Genomic DNA, 16,784 nt, shown 5'->3' on the forward strand with positions numbered 1-16,784 from the left:
CCCCCCCTCTCTTCCCCCTCCCCTCGCCCGATCGAACGAACCTAACCTCAACGAATTAATCTACGAAAAGTATGAAATATTTGATTAACGCAATATCGTGTGCGAGATGAATGACGGAGAAGAAAAGCGCCGAAATGAGAGCGATTTTCTCGTTCGGCGGGTTCGACGGGCATCGAGCCCGCGACGGCAAATCGACGCATCGACGCGTTCGAATCACCGCGTGGCGAAAATTCTAGAATGTACGATCTTCGAACGTGACGCAATCAGCCGGGCCTCTTTAATCATCTTCGCGTATTCTTGGTATATTCTTTACTACCATCGCAGCGTGCTCAAGAATCACGCTGTTACTGCAGATACCACATGCATTTTTTATTATCGTATTATCGTCTCTGAATCGAGGAACAAATGAGGTTCACATTCGCAGCAACATCGCGTTCTCGATGTCGCCGATCAGCGTTAGCGAAGAGGAACTTCCTCTAACCGCCTGAATGCCGCGTCTTCGTCGTCGCAGGGATCATTTTCGCCCGATGACGACGACGAAATCCGAAACATCACGCGGGACAAGCATTCTTTTTTTCATTAAGCGTGCGATGAACGCGCACAATGAGAAACTGGGATCCCTTATCGTTCGCCCTTGTTTATTTTATTTTATCGTCCCGTTATCTCCCGCCCGTAAATCACACGTGTGAGAATCGCGAGGCAAATCGGCGAATGCCGCCTGTCGAATGAAAAGTGGAATTCTTGTCGCTCGGCGACGAAGATCGTCGTACACTGTTTGCTTTGATGTTTATCGTGGGACAAATGTCGCCGGTAACGGCGATTTCTACGCCCGACAAATTCGAGGCAAATGCCGTTGCATAACCGGCCGCTTCGCTGCGTGATCACCGTTGATTCGCAAACAGCGACGATACAATAAGAATTCAAGGCGTAAGACTTAAGAAATCGACCAATCATAATTTTTTCTTCTATAATTCGACTGTGATTGGTCGCAATTTCTTAAGTCTTACGCCTTGAATTCTCATTCAAGACTCCTCGCTTTACGGGAATGCTTAATCGGTGGAATGTTACGTAATTCCGGGACGCCTAACGATCTCGCTCGCAGCCACGGGGAATGATCGATGAGCGATACGTTACGGTCGAGGTGGGGGGAGGGTAGGGAGGGGGCGGAACGCGAGTAGAGGAAGCTTCGAGAAAGTCGCGGCGCGCTCCACTCCGTTCCGGCCGGCCGCGACTCGAGGTTGCACAATTGTGCGCGCACGAGTTCCTCAGCGTGCTGTTTTCTCTCACCGGCGTTTCCACGCGTTCCTGACTACGAAGAGACCGCGATTATGGTGAGACGCCCGTTTATCCGCTTGCTTCCGCACGCAACGGCGTTGATTCGAGAGAATTTCAGAAAATTCGCGACGACTCACGCGTCTCGATAACCTTCGAGCGATTTGCATGCGACGATACTCCGTAATTTCGCGTTTTCTATTCTTTTGCATGAGTCGCAGACGGATCGTTGCTTCTCGTCGCATCACGATTGTCCTCGTGATCCTCGGCGGCTCGCCTGCGATTTGCATTTGTTTACAGAATTGTTTTTTTGCACTCGTATTCGAGATAGCCGCATTCTCGGTGCGTATCGCGATTGCGTCTCTGCCGTTCTCACCGGTAGTGAATAAAAGAAATATTCTTTTCACACGTCGCAAAGCGAAGTGATCGAACATGCAGGAGTTGCAGGTATCGTACGGTCGCTTGCAATTTCACGGGCAATCATTGCGTCATCTCTCACTTTTTTTTTTTTTTTTTTTAGAGAAATTCTACAGTTTTACGACTTTTATATAAATGCGTAATGGTAGAAGAGATCACCGTGTAATTATGGTAATTGAACGAGTCGTCAAGATTCAATTTAACTATCGTCACAGTCGTACACGAGACTAAGGTTGCTTCCCAGCATGAGAATGAACATGACACGAGTCTAGTTGTATCGTTTGTCCTTATTTCGTATTCGGTAGAGAAAAAGGATAATATATGATACAACTAGACTTGTGTCTCTTGCTAGGAAGCAATCTAAATATTTGAAATTATAAAAGTTCTTATTAAGGTTATGGGCAATTACAAACGCGTTACCTGCGTAACTGTACTTTCAGGCTGCTGCTAACGCTGTGAAGAGGCTTATTCCTCTTTTCGACCGAGTCCTCGTACAAAGGGCTGAGGCCATAACCAAGACGAAAGGTGGCATTGTACTCCCAGAGAAAGCACAAGCAAAGGTACTACGAGGTACCGTTGTGGCGATAGGACCTGGATCGAGGAATGATGTGTGTATATTACACCTTTCAAATTCTCTCAAATATTTCTCTGTGTGTCTAAAATATGTTTCTTTAAAAAAAAAATATATATATATTTTTTTTACAAGACTTGTGTTAACAATCTTTCTTTTTTCTATCAGAAAGGCGATCACGTGCCTTTGAGCGTCAAAATCGGAGATACTGTTTTACTTCCCGAATATGGCGGCACCAAAGTTGAGCTCGAGGACAACAAAGAGTATCATCTGTTCCGCGAGTCGGATATTTTAGCCAAAGTAGAAGCTTAAGGTTACTCGACTCTAAGTTACGTTCTTGAAGTTTTGTAAGTGCTACAAACCGTTCCTCCAACAGCTCGCGAGTTTACACACAGCAGAGTGTGCAGTCGTATCGAATAACTAAAGTTAGACACCTGACGGAAGGAACTTGTTAAAAGGATTTGTTGCTGTTGGAGCGCCATTATTTCAACACATGTACATACATCCTCTGATAAAATAAAGCATTTGTCTACTGTACCAATTGTGTGATGTTTCACCCGATAACTTGATTATCCCGAAGCTTATAAAACATACAACGCAGAATTAATAAAATATCAATGTTTAATTGTACAATTAAATATACATATCTTAAAAGCATATATATATATATATAATTATTGATTATAAGGTAAATGCTATTGCGCTGTTAAGACTCGACGATCCTTATTTCAGTTTAATGCCCTTCTTCACACCCGCCTTGATACCCGAGATCTCTCCCGCATAACGAGTCAGTTCTTTCCTCACTTCTCTCACCTGCAAGAAATAATATTTTATATATATAAACCATCCAAGCTCGCGTCGTTGTATCGACAAATATGATTTCATCTTGTCTCGTAACACATACCGCGCCCTTCCTACGGATCTTGGCTTTGCGATACTTGTTTCTGTGCTTCACCCGTGGATTGCGCAACTCCTTCTTACGATAAGGCGTGAGACCCTTGTTCTTCGCTATTTTGTACGTTATCGCTCTCTTTCTTTCCTCCTCATCGACAATGTTCTTCTCCTCATCCCCTTTATCTTTGTCATCGTATCTTCTCTTTGCGTCGAAATCATCTTCGCCCATAGACTCTTCTATACTATCCATATCCGCACTATTCGCACTATCAGACAATAATTCTTGCTCGTCTCGCATCACCGTCTCCTCCATTCGATGTGTCAATTTTCTACTTAAGATATCAAATCTCGAAGTCTTCCTCTTGGATGATTTCCGAGGATCATGTGATACGCTGTAAAGGGGCTTGCCTTCATTAACTGCTTTCATTGTTTCTGCCACTTCTCTTAGCAGATTTCCTTCCCTTGACTGTAATTGACAGAGTAACTGGCGATACTGTTCCAAACGCTTAATAACCGGATGCGTTCGCGCTGGCAATCCTTTGGCCTTCAGCATCAGGTAGAAGACGATATTGACGCAGTAATTCAAAACAAGGTCGTATTTAGTTCTGACGTAAGTCACCGCGTTGCACTCAGGAAACGTGCCATTTTCGACCAATTTGAGGAAGGGTGCCAAGATTTCCTTCACCTCTGTTATGCGTTCTATAATAAACACAATTATTCACTTAATATCTGTATTAAAATTAAAAAGAAGTTTTAATTTGTGACTGATTGAATCGACAGGTTTATTGACCAGACTAATATAATCTACTATATAAGACTATAATATAATCTACCAGACTATATAATCGACAATAAGTGAATAATATTTGATACCTTTAAAATCCGCGACCAGAGCTGCAAATACTTTGGATTCCCTTTTTGTGAGCATCTGTTGGTGCTTCTTGTCTGATTTACTGAACTCCAAATTTCGCTCACTGTCCTTCTGATTGTCATCCTTGCTATCTTGTGTAATCTGCATGAATCTGTCGTCGATAGTGTCGAAAATGTCATCGGCTGATCTTATGTGAAGCTTCTTGGCTTCCTGCTCTTCCATCTCCGCATTAGCAAAATCTTTTTGAGTTGCAGACGAATAATCTGTGTACTTGTAATCTGAAGAATAGAAATTTCTTCCTTCTTTGCCCCAGGCTCTGTCATTTGGTATATCATCATTCTCTTGTAATTCTTCAATATCAGACTCCATATCTTGCAGATTATCTTCCTCTTCTTCCTTTTCTTCTTCTTCCTCTTCTTCTTCCTCTTCTTCTTCATCTTCATCGTCATTTTGCAGTCCATAAACTTCATCATCACTATCGAAATTTTCAGGGGTACGTTTCTTCCGTACTTTTTCTAACAACTTTCTCTCAGCTTCTGTATATTCCTCATCTGAGTCTGTCACAGCTTCCATATCCACATCTTCGATATCCGTATCACTAGCATCCTCTTCGTCGACAACAAGCTTCTTTCTAATACAGCAAAAAGATACATATTATATTCTAAAGACATTATATTCTAAAGATATTATATTATAAAGATATTATATTATAAATATATTATATTGTAAAAATATTGTCTTTTATTGTGAAAACAGAAAATTAGATATAAAATATTTTCTATTCTCACAGTATACATATTAATAAAAAGTATTAAATATTATCTTATCCTAATTTCCAATGAAATTGTTTTAAATAATGTTTTTGTTGCTAATTAATCAGTTGCTTCATATCCTGAGAAGGACACAAAATAATAATCTTTGTAAATTTGTCAAGGAATTAATGTTTAAGGTTCAATAGTTAAAAGTCACTATACTATGTATAGAATTGTCTTTTATATGGCTTGCATTTAATTGATATAAATAGTAAATTAAATATTACGTTACCCTTTTTTCTTGCCCATATTTGATAGTAGTAACGTGTTTCTCACGTGTAGAACGTACAACCTAACTTATGAATACGCTCTTCGTTCGTTCCTTAGTCTGGCTTGGTCATATGGAACGCACTTATTAGTGTCGGTCCACAATAGATATCTTAAGACTTAAGCCGCAAGAAATTGACCAATCACAGTCGAATGTGAAGATAATAATTAACTGTGATTGGTCAATTTCTTAAGGGTTAAAGCTTAAAATACTTATTGTAGACCGACGGAGTGTTTTCGGTACCGACAACTTACAAATATATGACCATAGTCACTAGATCTAGGTAACGCTAGGGGAAAAAGTTAAACACGTAGGTTGCACCACTGGCTGACAGTAGGAGACCACAGTGATATGCTTTGACAGCTCCGAAACTTGTTGTCTTTTGAAGGTTAGATACTTGTTAATAATATTCAAAAAGGTTAATTTTTGTGAAAGCGGGAATTTTTTAATTGATTTAAAATGAATCGTGATAAATGGTTCTTTCGACATGTGCTTCTTCATTACTTTGATATGAAGAAGACTGCAGCTGAGGCGCATCGATTAATTTCTGAAACTTATAGTGAACAAGCCCCATCAGAAAGAACATGTAGACAGTGGTTTCAACGTTTCAGAAGTGGTGATTTAAATGTGGAAGACAAAGAACGTTCCGGACAGCCGAAAAAGTTTAAGGACGCCGAATTGCTAGCGTTATTGGATGAAAATCCAACTCAAACACTCGAAGAATTGTCAAAAGTATTGAATGTTACTTCTATGGCTATTTCTAAACGTTTACGCACCATGGGAAAACTCCAAAAGCAGAAAAAACGATTGTTCCGTAAGTTGTTATTTCAGATCAGGCACGAACCCCCGATTGACGATGCCGTTTTGAAGGACATGATTGAAGCGGATCCGAGATTGACAATTCGAGAGATTGCGGGAAGATTCAACGTCCGTCATTCGACTGTCGTCCGACATTTAACCTTTAGAGGTCCGGAAAGCCAATATATTGGCGCTACCCATGATCGATACTTAGTGTATGGTCAATCCATGATATAAGATACCTTTTTTACCACTTTACTAAGGCGGATATGCCCTTTCAAATCCCGGCCCTCTAAAGGTTAAAAGCCTTGGAATTACTGAAAATGTTGGATAAACGTGAAACAAATAAAAATGATACAAGTGAAATGGACATAACAGATGTAATTATACGAAGATGGTCCCAGAAGTACCCGATCTGACCTAAAGATGGCGGTAGTTGTTTGAAAAATATCACTATTAAATATCAATATTAGAAAGTACACAATCTATAAAGCATATGTTTCAAGTTTAAAGACATCACGTTGTTTAGTATTTGTTTGGCAGTCATCAATAGTGAACGTTTTCAGTGAATTTGTGAAAATGGAGAAAATTGGTCATCGTTATGTGATACAATACTTTTATTTGAAAGGCCTCAGCCCAACCAATATAAAAGCTGAACTGGATTCTACTCTGGGTGAGTCTGCTCCTTCGTTTACAACAGTAAAATATTGGGTAGCAGAGTTTAAACGAGGCCGTACGAGCTGCCAAGACGAGCATCGCAGTGGTCGACCAAATGAGGTGACGACTCCAGAAATGGTGAAGAAAATCGTAAAACCAGAAGAAATATTCATTAAAACTGAGTATCCAGAAGAATTATCACCAAAAGATGAAAAGAAAGAAAGTAGGGGAAAGAAAAGAAAGAAGAAGAAGCAGTGTGCAGAAAGCAAAGATTCGACAATGGTGAAAGGTGTAAGTAGGATGATTAGATCAATTTTTATTATTAGATGTAGACAAAATCATACGAGATGTGTTCATAAAATAACGGGAATTTTTTAATTTCGCGGGTTTGGAGAGTCCGATCGTCAAAAATTTTTTTTATTATGTTGGTATACATGCCCCTGAAGTATGATAAAATTTTCAGCTGTATTCATTGTTTACTTTGTCTGTGGCAGCCGCTAAGGTTAGACGTGTTTTTATGAGCTCGGCGATTTTCGTTTGTTAAAAGAAATGGATCAAAGAATTTGTATCAAATTTGCGTAAAAAATGAAATAAAGTGTAACAAAGTGTATGAAATGTTAACAAAGGCCTATGGTGAGTCTGCTATGAGTAAAACAAGAGTTTACGAGTGATATAAGCGTTTCCAAGATGGCCGTGAAGACGTTGAAGATGACGAACGCCCCGGACGCCCCAGCACATCAACAACCGATGAAAACGTGGAAAAAGTAAAAGAAATGGTTATGAACGATCGCCGAATCACAATCAGAGAAGTCGCTGATGATGTTGGCATATCGATTGGCTCATGCCATGAAATTTTTTCTAATGTTTTGGGTATGAAACGCGTGGCAGCAAAATTTGTTCCAAAATTGTTGAATTTTGAACAAAAACAGCGGCGAATGGAAGTTGCTCAGGAGTTACTAAATGAAGTCAACGACGATGCAGAATTACTGAAACGTGTTATAACAGGTGACGAAACATGGGTTTACGGATATGACGTCGAAACTAAGGCTCAATCGTCCCAGTGGAGGCATTCTGGCTCGCCAAGACCGAAAAAGGCTCGACAAGTGCGGTCGAACGTGAAGGTTATGCTCACTTTGTTCTTCGATTTTAATGGCATAGTGTATCATGAATTCTTGCCACGAGGTCAAACGGTCAATAAGGAGTGCTACCTACAAGTTCAACGCCGTTTGCGTGAAGCAATCCGAAAAAAACGTCCGGATTTGTGGAAAAATAATTCATGGCTTTTGCATCACGATAATGCACCTGCTCACATTTCATTGCTTGTTCGTGAATTTTTGGCCAAAAACAATACTGTAACGATGCTCCAACCTCCATATTCGCCAAACATGGCTTCGTGTGACTTTTTCCTATTTCCAAAAATGAAGAGAACCTTAAAGGGCCGTTGTTTTACAAGCATAGATGACATTAAAAGCGCATCGCTGAAAGAGCTAAAGGCTATCCCAAAGATCGAGGCGACAACATTAATGTAGACGAATAAATAAATATTTTTTTTAAAAAACGAAAATTCCCGTTATTTTCTGAACACACTTCGTATGTAATTTCATAATATTTATGCTTTGCAGGATATCTCTGTAAAAAAAGAAAGAGAAGAAATAGATTTGCAGGATATCTCTGTAAAAAAAGAAAGAGAAGAAATAGATTTGCAGGATATCTCTGTAAAAAAAGAAAGAGAAGAAATAGATCAAGAACTAAAAACTGAAAAAAAAGAAAATGAGGGAAAGAAAAAAAGAAAGAGGGCGTAGTATGCAGAAAACAAAAATTCGACAATGATGGAAGGTGTAAATAGGATGGTTAGATCAATTTTTATTATTAGACAATGACAAAATCAGATATATATATATATATATATATATATATATATATATAATTTCATAATGTTTACACATTGCAGGATATCTGTAAAGAAAGGAAGAGGAAAAATAGATCAAAACCTGAATCGAGCTAAGAACTTATGTTACAAGAGGGAATTTTAATTTTAGAATAAAAATTTACACATTAGTATACCCAACTGGTTTTCGGAACCTAAATATTTTGTTTGGCCATTTTGTCCCAGTTTAACCATAAGATTAAATATGACTTATTACGTGAAATGTGTAATTACTAACCTTTTCACCATGACTACATTGGATGCATGGCTACAGCGTTAATAAACATGCGTAGTGAAATGAATAGTATGATTGACATCTGCTATTTCATATAGATATTTCGTTGATGTATCATCAAATAATGACAGCATTCCCAACCATATCGTCTACATATTGGTATGGACGCTATTAAAATAAGTAAAGCTATTATTCCACGGCGAAGGCTAGCTTTTGACTTTTAATACATGATACAGAAGAGAACCACTATAGTGGCATGTTGTAGCGAAAAATAATTGCACAAATTTAGATGCATGATTATGTCAAGATTATATTTTTATACATTGTACAGCAATTCGTTGATTTCCTTACAGCTCCAACTGTATATATGTATATATATACATATTTTGTAAGATATATAATTTAGTATACCTTAATTTGTACAAAAAATTATCGTTGCAAAGATATAATTATAGTTTTATATTTGAGTGTTATTACACAAATTCCACATGTATCAATTACAATTAATAGACTTATACAATATATCTTTTGTATTGATTACAGATTTCTTAATTATGCGAAATATATTTTACATTTTATTCTTTGTTATATCATGCTGTGCACAACGTGCGTGATCCAATAATTTTATCAGATTTATAAAGACGATGATAATATTTCTCAATTAAAACGTGTGGAATTTATTATACACATATTTCCAGTCATTTATGCTGATGTTATATGAATCAGGAATACAAAATATCATATATTTCTATTTTAAAAAGACTTATATTTCCTTTAAATATCATATTGCGAGTGACGTATTGGAAAACAGTTATTTGAATACAACCGTGTCGAGCATAGCTCCCAAGCATTGAACAATATTTGTAGCCATTAACGTGTCGACCTTCTCCTCGAGATGTCGTTTCGGGTCCTGCTTGCCTACATTCTTTATAGCTAATTGTTCGGGTGTCATTTTTTCCTCATCCTCCAGAGCCTGCGAAGAGAATGCCGATTTCATCGATCATTGTGACGCAAGAGTATTGGAAATATTCGTTACACAGGGATTAGTACGTACAACGTTGCAAAGATACCTGTTGTACATTGCATCTTACCTTGTTATAGTTCTTCGCAAGTTCGAGCATTTCAGATACGATGTTCTCATTGAGCCGACTGTGCTCCGAATATTCCGCAAGAGTAAGGCCGTCCATCCATGTCTTTTTATGCAAATTCAGCAGCATCTTCTGCTCCAATTCGTTCTTACGATAGTTAATACTAATGCTGTAATAATGCCGATTCAATCCGTGTATCAACGCCTGTACGGACGGTTTCTGCAGGTGGCCCAAATTCGACGTCGTTTGCCTCGGTTCTTGTCCCAAAACCTGTCGATCATCGTCGTGACAACACCAATTGTTGTAAGCAGAGAATGCGCTACGATCACAGCACAGATCGCACTCACCATCATGTTAGGATTGATCAGTCTAAATGCATCGATAACAACTTTCCCCTTTACTGATTGTATAGGATCGATAACAACGGCTACTGCTCTCTCACTGAGGGCCTCGAAGGATTGCTGGGTGTTAATGTCCACTCCGGACAACCAGCAGCCGAATCCCGGATGAGAGTGGTACCAGCCCACTACCATTTCCGGCCGACCAGTCTGCTTCAACATGTCTAACATCTTTGCTTGGAATACCGGATCGACGGCTTCTACGCTGACACCCTGTGAGGACAATGGGAAGACATATTGTAGCATATAAATACTTAACAAACTTTGTGCACTTTCCACACTGGAATATCTACCGTTCCCGTTTGCGGCATAGCGAAGACATCGATTACACGGACGGTGTAATCGTCCACAAATTCTCCCAGCATCAGACCCATCACTTCCATCGGTACTCCGGCACGACCATGTTTAAGCATCTTCAGAAGGGCCAAGGACGATATGTATACCTGTTGAGGAAAGAGAAACGATAAAGAAAGGGGCATGCAAGGAAATGAAAAATACAAGTAATTTCAACGAATTATACCTGTTCAGCTGTATCCACGACGGGTGCGTCAGAAGGTGGCGGTCCTTGACTCAGACCTGGCATTCCGCCGCCTAATCGTAACAGTCTATCCATCTCGCTGTATCAATCGAGCTTTATACTCTGCGGACACACGCAAAGGACGCGCACGATTATCTATATGGACTTGACGAAATTCCAAGTGTCATCGTACCGCGGACAGATTTTAGAGGTTAGAAAAGGTACGCTACGGTGTATCTCGGATATTTCGAAAGTTCGGAAATTATCGAGCAATTTTACGATTCGATTAAGATGCGGAACACATTCTTACGATAATGTTTTCGTCCTCACCAACGGGATCCCTTTCTTGTCGCGACAAACTGAACGAACATTCGCGCCACTGACGAGTCTCAAATGTGCACAATCACGAGCGCAGTCTGTTGGTTACCTTCGCGGGAACCTCCGTTGGAGTCACAACGGAGTCACAATGAAAGAGGAGGAGGACAAATTTCACCCATCCAAATTATCAGGGGGACCTAAGGGCTTGGGTAAAATTGTTTTTCTTCTCTTAATTCGCGTCTCGTAGATAATAAATGTCGCGAGAGAAGAAAAGTAAATTTGTCGCTTTCTCAAAGTGCTACGGGAAATTGAAAACTCTCAACGATAGGTTATATTGAAGCGGAAAGTAGACAAGTGGAGAGCTCGGCTGATAATAGAGATCTGAGATTCTGCTTCTAAGCCGGTTACGGGAAAATAAATATCGCTATATTTTACACGTTTCTTTGTGATTTCGGGAAAATTCGCGCGTATTTATGTATTTGCAATATAATCACCAGGTGATCCTAATGACCGGAGTTTGAGGAAGGTGGAGAAGGATATTTTGATACCTAAGATAATACGAGACAGAACCAAGGCAGAAAAATGTGTCGACGAAGTTAAGGGTAATGTTTAACGGTTAATGTTTATCTCTTATTGTCGACATGAATGAGATACGTGACATTTGTTGTCTTTCTTCCGCAGAATTTAACGAATGCTGCATAAAGTGGAGTTGGAAAATGATCTACAAGTGTAGAAAAGTAAACGAAAATATGAAGGCATGTATGGGAGAGTGGTACTTCAATGATGACTTCATTAAAGAATGTACAGAACAATATTTAGCGGAAAGGAAGGAATACAGGGAGACTGGAATACCTAAAAAGAGAAAGAAAATGGAGGGAACAATGTTATAAAAATAGAGATAGAAAATAGATTATAAAAGGACTGTTTGCTATTATCTCGTGTAGTTTCCCAAATATAATCTTTGTAACTGACACATATGAGGAATGCCTTTGAATAACAATGCTCTTGAAATATTTGTAACAAAACTTGCCTTCGATATAATTTCCACAAAATAAAGAGCGAACGAATGTAAGTTGAGATTTATACATTGATTTCTATTGTTTTTTTCTATTATTAAACTCTTCCTAGTCACTTGTTACAAATAGTTTGCATAAAGCGCATATACGTTTCGAATAAAGTATTTTAATCACACCGCAAGTGAGATAAAAACTAATTCTCAGAGATCTCAAACTCCCCGACCTGACAATCCTTCTTAATTCCATTTCTTATTTCTAACTTTACTCGCATCTCGAGAAAATCGTATCAATTAACACATCAGATTCATATCAATTATCGATTATTAAATCGTATCAAATATGCATTTTCTTCGTTGATTTTCTTCGTTGATAACAATTTTATACATGACATAACTGTATAAGGAGTGGAAGAAAGTGCCAGACTATTCTAATAGTATTTTCCAATCTTGGTTATCGTCGTTGATTGACGGTCCACGTGGAGGCTGTGGATTCGCGGGGCGATCCGACCGCCGAACGTCCGACAAGCGTCCATGGACGCGCCTCGGCATTGCTTCGCATAACGAGCGTAAAATTAAGAAGAAGTGGGGGTGTGGTGTTCGGTTTCGCTGAGTGTGCTGATGTGGAAGCTGAAGACTCGTAGGAAAGGCCTCGTCGTTGTTCGTGTCCCCGTTGGAAAACATCGCTCGTCCTGACGCTCGGCAACGTCTCCACTCCGACGGCCGGTTCTCGCGATTTATTGCGCCTGTGCTTTCTTTCCTCATTCACACCGGCACGCTTCCGTGGAATGCGAGAACTCATGTTCCTCCAGATTCTAATCGGCTTCTCCATCCTGGCAACGGCGATCCCGAAGCCGGACAACGAACATCGCATTTTGAGCAAGGTTAGGGGGAAAAAAACTGGAAACTTTCATTTGTATTTTATACGGTTTATTAAACGAAGGTTTCATTCTGTCGGTGTAATTTTTCCTCAATCGTCTGAAAAGTAGATATATGTGACACTCGATACGTTCGAGATTTGCATTATTCTTATCACAGCATAATGAAAATTATAACTCGCACAACTTAAATAAGATTTTAATTAAGTAGATTAATATATACTTGAGATATATAAATATATTATATTATATTTCACGCGCTTGAGATATATAAATATATATAATTATATTTCAGGATGTGAGTAATGAAGATCACTATATCAATTCCCAACACAATCCAGCTTATGATCACGAGGCTTTCCTCGGGGAAGAAGCTAAGACCTTTGATCAACTTTCTCCCGAAGAAAGCATCAGGAGATTAGGGATAATCGTCGACAAAATTGACAAGGACAATGACGGCTATGTGACACAGGAGGAACTCAAGGATTGGATAATGTATACGCAACAACGTTACATTAGGGATGACGTGGAGCGTCAGTGGAGGTCTCATAATCGACAAGGGAAAGAGAAACTGACGTGGACAGAATACAGGGCCATGGTTTACGGGGATATGGACGAGCATGAGAGGGAAAGGCCGGACAAGTCGGATGATGATACCTTCTCATACCTTACCATGCTCAAGAGAGACCGCAGGAGGTGGTCCACTGCTGATTTAGACGGCGATGACGCTCTGACCAAGGAGGAATTTACCGCCTTCCTTCACGCCGAAGAGGCAGAACATATGAAGGATGTGATAGTATTGGAGACGATGGAGGATATCGATAAGGATGGGGACGGGAAGATATCCCTTGCGGAATATATCGGTAAGTTATTAATAATAAACATCAAGGAATTATAGGCAATAATGGAGCAAGCACGGAAGATGATCTGGTGCTGTTTAAATATTAATATTTCTCGACATATTAATATTGATAAAGGGAGGATGAAAATTGTCTCTATTGGGTATCGTGAATGTACCGAAAACATTTTACCGTCCAATGAATCGTTCAATGCGTAATCGGAGCTTTATACTTGGGAAGTCATCGTTGTTTCTAAAAATGGACTCAGGTGATTCTCCAACCGTAAACTTATGTCTTGCCTGCAGGTGACATGTACAAAGGCAACGAGGGCGAGGAGGAACCGGAATGGGTGAAAAATGAAAAGGAGCAGTTCTCCTCGTACAGAGACAAGGACGGCGATGGATTTTTAAATGCTGATGAGGTCAGTTGTCCTTACAAATTTTTGGTACTATTTACACGATTGCTGTGCACAACACGTATACTATAGTGAACTATAGTAAAATAATATGAAAAATGATACATCTTCAAATTATCGATTGACCTGCGACAACGGTGATTCATACCTGAATGCAAATTCCGACTCGAAACAGGTGAAAACGTGGATCATCCCCGCGGAATTCGATCACGCGGAGGCGGAATCCCGGCACTTAATTTACGAAGCGGACACAGACGCGGATCACAAACTTACGAAGGACGAGATTTTGGAGAAGTACGATATATTCGTCGGATCACAGGCGACGGATTTCGGCGAGGCGTTGGCGAGGCATGACGAATTTTGAGGAGATGTAATCTCATAAAAAATTACTATCGAACAAATTACTTATAACGATCTACTTAAAACTTTTTCAAGCCAGAAATCATGTAAGGAGAGTATTTATCCATTTATTCTAATGATTATGTTTTTTTTTACATTATTAACATCTATATAGAATATGTAGATATGTAATAGAGATAATATAATTTAACAAGAAAAAAAAATATAATAGAGCATAGAGAAGAGAGTCGGGGGAAATGCATGAGATGCTGTATCTGCCAAAAAATTGTAAAGAAATTAGCCATTGTTACAATAAACTTTTGATATTGTCATTGTATTAACTCTCGTGCCATTGTTCTCTTTAGATAAGAAAAGAAAAACATTAATTCATATCCTTGATTTTATCAGCTATGTGATGCCGAGCTATGCTGATAACGACTGTCCGACAATCTAATACCTAGGATATGACTGTCATTGCATGACGATTTATCAGATAAGCCCCGAATATCGTTGTGTTAACGTGAGTAATATCCGAGATCCCGTTGCGTGCGTTTTAGCACGCGGAGACACACACGAAAATGAAGAGAATTTGGGCGGTGATAATACTAACGATTTATAGTTACAATATACTTCTGGGTAAGCGACATATTTATTTACCTTTACAAGCGTGTGTTCGACGTTATGTCTCGACGATACTTATAAATATTGCACACTGAGAGAATACAAATACCGAGTAACGCCGGACAGCGCGCTTTCAGGCTGTCATTATTAGCAGTTTACATTCATTCAAAGCTCGTTAGTTATTTCGGAGCCGTTGTCAATTTCTCATTTGACGATCGGCGGATAAGAATTGATCGTTAAGAACACCTAAGCGTATATGTACGTCTATATGCGCGTGTATGTACATATACACCGAGACGGTTTGCATCATAAGTATCGTAATCACACACACACACACATCGGACATAAAAATTATTATATAAAAATATAGAGGAAATTTGATTTAATTTACATCACACTGTGCGGGTGAGAGAACGATGTTAAACACGTTAAATTGGGTTCACTGAATGCTTCACAGGTTTATCGACATTTCGTGTGGTCCATCTTTAATTACAATATCTATTGTTCATGTTAGCATTAGGCGCACAGACCTGCTTCCAATTTACATGGCGAGGAAGTTCAAGTAATTTGGGTAATTCGTGTAACAAAACCGACAATGAGAAGAATGAAGAGACGTGTGAAGAGACATGCCCTAAAAATATCCCTTGCGTGAAACCGTTTCATAACAGTAAGTCACTTCCATCTTCGACTCGTAGATTATTGGCCACTTCGCCCGTTAATCAGTTATTAATATGCGAATTTTCAGGCACTATAAAACCAAACACGACTAGAATATGGGAGCGGCGTAATGAAAAACCTTACTACAATTACTTTTGCAATTTGAATTCTGATAATGTTTGTATAAAATATACATACGTTTACAATGAAGCAGGTAAAACTACATATTATATAAAGTAACTAAAAAGATGTGACTCACACTTTACGGTCGGAGTGTATGTTACTAATGTAGAATACTATTTGCAGAGGTGAATGTCAGTTACTTTTGTGGAAAAGTCATCGAAGATCAGACATCAGCGGTTACATCAGGCTGTTATACTCAACATGTATGTATTACAAGTTATTCACAATGAAATTTATATAAAATCACATGTGTGATTACAAATCAGCGTTACTTGGCAATGAGACACAAATACATGATTATGTGGATTCTATAAAGAATGGTTTTTTTTGTTTTAATATATAGACTGAAGGATATACTATTGAAGCATGTGCCTGCCAGCCTGCAAACAACGCTATGCCATGCAACGCAACGGTAAAAAATACATATTCAATGCTAATTACCATCGGGGCTATAGCTGTGACATTGTTCTTGTATAAAATCTTTAATATTCCCTGACACATTGTCGGTCTACTTATCTGATATGAATGAAATTGTACGAATTACACATACTTAATATTTATTACAATTTGTATGCGATATATCGATTAAGCGTATACCTTTTTACAACTTTGTAGAACACGAAATGTAATTCAAATTATATACAGAGACGAACAGCTCGTATGTATTGTAATCGCGTGTTTGAAAATAAAAATAAATATTTATATAGTCGGGAAATTACTAAGCAACATAAACTTTGAAATAATCATAACACATGTACATATACACACACATACATATATATATATATATATATATA

At 38.8% G+C, this 16,784-nt stretch overlaps 6 protein-coding genes and 1 long non-coding RNA gene across 9 annotated transcripts; 5 read left to right on the forward strand and 2 right to left on the reverse strand.

Moving 5' to 3' along the window:
- The first annotated feature begins 1,196 nt into the window (after positions 1-1,196).
- On the forward strand, positions 1,197-2,797 carry LOC106746692 (10 kDa heat shock protein, mitochondrial). Its single transcript, XM_014623508.1, has 3 exons — positions 1,197-1,331; positions 2,130-2,297; positions 2,429-2,797. Exons 1-3 carry the CDS (start codon positions 1,329-1,331, stop codon positions 2,570-2,572), a joined length of 315 nt encoding a protein of 104 aa, XP_014478994.1. The 5' UTR covers positions 1,197-1,328; the 3' UTR covers positions 2,573-2,797.
- Positions 2,798-2,920: 123 nt separating this feature from the next.
- On the reverse strand, positions 2,921-5,183 carry LOC106746868 (something about silencing protein 10). Its single transcript, XM_014623983.1, has 4 exons — positions 5,070-5,183; positions 4,028-4,656; positions 3,165-3,853; positions 2,921-3,073 (listed from the first exon to the last, which is right to left on the reverse strand). The coding sequence occupies exons 1-4, from the start codon at positions 5,084-5,086 to the stop codon at positions 2,984-2,986; spliced, it is 1,425 nt and encodes a 474-aa protein (XP_014479469.1). The 5' UTR covers positions 5,087-5,183; the 3' UTR covers positions 2,921-2,983.
- A 3,124-nt stretch (positions 5,184-8,307) lies between these two features.
- Positions 8,308-8,703, forward strand: LOC106746831. Its single transcript, XR_001374620.1, has 2 exons — positions 8,308-8,410; positions 8,512-8,703. It is a non-coding gene; the product is annotated as an uncharacterized LOC106746831 (long non-coding RNA).
- Positions 8,704-9,006: 303 nt separating this feature from the next.
- Positions 9,007-11,144, reverse strand: LOC106746828 (26S proteasome non-ATPase regulatory subunit 14). Of its 2 annotated transcripts, none has more exons than XM_014623897.1 (6): positions 11,056-11,144; positions 10,729-10,848; positions 10,502-10,651; positions 10,158-10,421; positions 9,814-10,080; positions 9,007-9,695 (listed from the first exon to the last, which is right to left on the reverse strand). In XM_014623897.1, the coding sequence occupies exons 2-6, from the start codon at positions 10,819-10,821 to the stop codon at positions 9,534-9,536; spliced, it is 936 nt and encodes a 311-aa protein (XP_014479383.1). In that variant the 5' UTR covers positions 10,822-10,848; positions 11,056-11,144; the 3' UTR covers positions 9,007-9,533. The 2 variants fall into 2 exon arrangements, with proteins under 2 accessions (XP_014479383.1, XP_014479382.1); XM_014623896.1 differs by having other exon boundaries at positions 11,036-11,125.
- A 19-nt stretch (positions 11,145-11,163) lies between these two features.
- LOC106746830 (COX assembly mitochondrial protein homolog) lies at positions 11,164-12,134 on the forward strand. Its single transcript, XM_014623901.1, has 3 exons — positions 11,164-11,252; positions 11,541-11,645; positions 11,725-12,134. The coding sequence occupies exons 1-3, from the start codon at positions 11,192-11,194 to the stop codon at positions 11,931-11,933; spliced, it is 375 nt and encodes a 124-aa protein (XP_014479387.1). The 5' UTR covers positions 11,164-11,191; the 3' UTR covers positions 11,934-12,134.
- Positions 12,135-12,555: 421 nt separating this feature from the next.
- LOC106746827 (calumenin-B) lies at positions 12,556-14,863 on the forward strand. The gene is made up of 4 exons (XM_014623895.1): positions 12,556-12,939; positions 13,229-13,796; positions 14,078-14,193; positions 14,363-14,863. The coding sequence occupies exons 1-4, from the start codon at positions 12,844-12,846 to the stop codon at positions 14,549-14,551; spliced, it is 969 nt and encodes a 322-aa protein (XP_014479381.1). The 5' UTR covers positions 12,556-12,843; the 3' UTR covers positions 14,552-14,863.
- Positions 14,864-14,973: 110 nt separating this feature from the next.
- LOC106746829 lies at positions 14,974-16,777 on the forward strand. 2 transcript variants are annotated; one of them, XM_014623900.1, is made up of 5 exons: positions 14,974-15,162; positions 15,662-15,814; positions 15,893-16,018; positions 16,111-16,190; positions 16,331-16,777. In XM_014623900.1, the coding sequence occupies exons 1-5, from the start codon at positions 15,105-15,107 to the stop codon at positions 16,481-16,483; spliced, it is 570 nt and encodes a 189-aa protein (XP_014479386.1). In that variant the 5' UTR covers positions 14,974-15,104; the 3' UTR covers positions 16,484-16,777. The 2 variants fall into 2 exon arrangements, with proteins under 2 accessions (XP_014479386.1, XP_014479385.1); XM_014623899.1 differs by having other exon boundaries at positions 15,662-16,018.
- The last annotated feature ends 7 nt before the right edge of the window (positions 16,778-16,784 follow it).

The sequence above is a fragment of the Dinoponera quadriceps genome, unplaced genomic scaffold (genome assembly GCF_001313825.1).
Source record: "Dinoponera quadriceps isolate SergipeBrazil2010 unplaced genomic scaffold, ASM131382v1 scaffold1565, whole genome shotgun sequence".
NCBI classification, from domain to species: Eukaryota; Metazoa; Arthropoda; class Insecta; order Hymenoptera; family Formicidae; genus Dinoponera; species Dinoponera quadriceps.